The sequence below is a fragment of the Rhea americana genome, unplaced genomic scaffold, assembly GCF_003343005.1.
Source record: "Rhea americana isolate MKP2758 unplaced genomic scaffold, rheAme1 scaffold_315, whole genome shotgun sequence".
NCBI lineage: Eukaryota > Metazoa > Chordata > Aves > Rheiformes > Rheidae > Rhea > Rhea americana.
The window spans coordinates 209,812-212,798 of record NW_028186441.1 but is presented as its reverse complement, the minus strand read 5'-3'; the positions used below and the strand labels follow the sequence as shown (position 1 = coordinate 212,798).

Sequence of the window (2,987 nt, the reverse complement as noted above, 5' to 3'; positions counted from 1 at the left end):
GGCTGCCCCGTGCACATCGCCTCGGGCTGCCCCGTGCACATCCCCCCGGGCTGTCCCGTGCACATCTCCATGGGCTGCCCCGTGCACATCCCCCCTGGCTGCCCCGTGCACATCTCCATGGGCTGCCCCGTGCGCATCCCCCCTGGCTGCCCCGTGCGCATCCCCTTGGGCTGCCCCGTGCACATCCCCCCTGGCTGCCCCGTGCACACCCCCTCGGGCTGCCCCGTGCACATCCCCGCGGGCTGCCCCGTGCACATCCCCTCGGGCTGCCCCGTGCACATTCCCATGGGCTGCACAGAGTCAGCAGCACCAATGGGGGCACCGGTTGTGCCCTGCATAAACCCTGCCCTGGGGCCAGCCCCTTGGTTTCCTCTTTTGTCCCCTTTAAATGCAACAGATCGTGCTTTAGAAGTTGCATCCCGGCATCTTCATCACTCCATAGCAGAAAATGCCCAAGTGCTCTGCCCTGAAGATGCTGGGATGCATCTTCTAAATGTTTTGAAATTGTAARGGCTTTCCTCCCCAACAAGGCAAAATCACAGCTGACAGGTTCTGCAGTGCCTCAGGCTGTGCGGGCGGTGCTTTCCTCCGAGGAGAGCAGGGCACGCCAGCACACCAGTGCCGTGCCAGTCCTCAAAGACCACGGGCAGAGGGCGAGGCAGGGCGGCTACGCGGGGCCCCCGCACCTTGTTTCCTCGCAGTGCCTCCGAGGAGCCCACTGCGGCTGCAGCACCATGCACCAGCCCCGCCAGCCCGGCGGGCCCCGGCTCGCTCRTCCACGTGCCCAGAGCTGCGCGGTTGAGACACTCAGGCCCCTCACGCCGCGGCTGCCTGGAGCGCCCGGCGCTCACCCGCAGTGGCACRGCGTGGATGCACTGTCTGCGTTATTTCCCAAAATGCAGAACAAAAAGCAGTTATTGATCATGTCTTTTCATGTATTTTTATTGCCTGTTCCGACACTCCCATCAYGGCACAGCCTGGTGTGTTTGCTGTTGCTCCTTTTGCTCCCAGTGCTCTTAGAAGTCGGGTTTCTCATCTTTATTGTGGCCAGATATTTTATGATTTGCTTGTTGCAATTTGCATTTATTTTCATGCCTATTACAAGTTTCCATTTTAAGCTGCATTCACTTCCCCTTGGAGCCAGGGTGCTTTCCAACCGCTGCGCCTTGCCTGGTGCTTTGGAGCAGTAATCGGCACTAATTGCATCAGCTCCCGCTCTCCCGTCTCCCCGCGCTCGCGGCAGCTTGCAGAGCCGGGCAGCGGGAGCGGCGGGGCGGCGCGGGCTCCTGCGCGGAGGGGCACCGCGACGAGCTGCCTCTGCTCTGCCTCCGCGCGCGGCAGCGCCCTCCGCCCGCCCCCTGTGCTGAGCTAGGGCTTTCCGTAGCGCTGCCCGGTCTCTCTCTGGAGCCTATAAAAGCCCAGCGGAGGCCCCCGGCCAGGCTAGCTCGCAGCCCGCAGCCGCTCGGCCCAGGTAAGCGCGGGCAGCGCGGAGCCTGGCCGGCTCCCGGGGCCGCGGAGAGCAGCGGCGCAGCAGCGCGCGGGCAATGCCCCCGTGCCAGCGCTCGGCGTGCTTGGCGAGGGCTCGGCGAGGGCTCGGCCAGCTGCTGGGTGCACGATTGCTCCGCAGGCAGCAGCAGGACCCGCTTGCAGCGCTCGCAGCAAGCTCCGCTGCCCCAAGTGCACGGCGCCTGCTGCTTGGGCGYGGCACAGCCGCAGCCTCCTGCCGCGAGGGCTCCGGCACGGAGGGACCCCGGCTCCATCGCCGCCTCCCGCACCTGCCAGCGGAGGGACGGGCAGGCGCCGGGCCCTGGCACGCCGAGCCCTGCGGTGCCAGGAGCCACGCGGCCGCAGCCCGGGGCGCGGAGCATGTTGCTCCAGGGCTCCCTGGGGGGGGGCCAAGGGGCGACAGTGTGGTGCTGGGCTCCACGCGTGCGTGGCGGTGCTGAGGCAGGGCCCTGGGCCGGGCAGGGTAGACCCCAGCACCGCGGGGCCGGCGGGCCCAGCCCRCAGCACGCAAACTGCAGCAGGCAACTTAGAGCACGCAGCATCCAGCCTGCAACCTGCAGCATGCAGCTCGCAGCAGGCAGTACAGGCTCGGGCGCCGCCGGCCGCCGGCGCAGCCGCAGTGCAGCCTGCGGGCAGCGGTTACTGGTGCCRTTTTCCTGCAGCCTCCTCAGGCAGAGCCACGATGACCCACCGCGGCAGGACGTCCTCGGGGCTCTGGAAGGTGCGGTGCGGAGGGACAGGGGTCCGGGCGGCAGGAAGACGCCGCTCTCCCGCCCGGCGCCGGCGGCTGTGCCATGCCCCGGGCAGCCGCGCGGCGCCTCAGCCCGGCCTCCCTCCGCAGATCACGGTGTGGGATGAGCCGTCCTTCCAGGGCAGCAGGCGGGAGTTCACCGCCGCCTGCGAGAGCACCGCCGAGCACGGCTTCAGCACCGTCCGCTCCTTCAAGATCGAGAGCGGGGCGTGAGTGCGGGGCCGCGAGTGCYCGGTCCCCTGCGCCGCGCTGTGCCATGCTGGGGCACCCTGCAGGCATTCGGGCTTTTGGGCGCCCAGCCCCTGGGGGCTGCAGCCTGGGGCGAGTGGTGGGGCGCAGGGCAGAGAGTGGGGCATGTCCACGGGAGCTAGTGCTGTTCTGCGCTGTGCGGCATGGCGCTGCGCTGCGCTGCACCATGCTGTGCCGTGCTGCACTGCATTGTGCTGTGTGGCACTGCACTGCACCACGCAGCACTGCGCCGTGCCGTGCCATGCTGCACTGCACCATGCTGCACCATGCTGCACTGTGCTCTGCTGCACTGCACCGTACTGTGCCATGCTGCACCACGCCGTGCCGTGCTGCATCGTACTGTGCCGTGCTGCACTGTGCTCTGCTGCACAGCACCGTACTGTGCCGTGCTGCACCACGCCGTGCCGTGCTGCATCGTGCTGTGCCGTGCTGCACCGTGCTATGATGTGCTGCACCGCATCGTGCTGCACCATGGTGTGCT

At 67.8% G+C, this 2,987-nt stretch overlaps 1 protein-coding gene across 1 annotated transcript in view; it reads left to right on the top strand.

Moving 5' to 3' along the window:
• The first annotated feature begins 2,176 nt into the window (after nucleotides 1-2,176).
• CRYBA4 (crystallin beta A4) overlaps nucleotides 2,177-2,987 on the top strand; it is a 1,884-nt gene continuing 1,073 nt past the window's right edge. Inside the window, exons 1-2 of the mRNA XM_085310313.1 lie at nucleotides 2,177-2,227; nucleotides 2,348-2,466. Of these exons, the coding sequence (XP_085166439.1) occupies nucleotides 2,189-2,227; nucleotides 2,348-2,466 (158 nt within the window). The 5' untranslated portion in view covers nucleotides 2,177-2,188. The remainder of the gene's footprint in view (nucleotides 2,228-2,347; nucleotides 2,467-2,987) is intronic.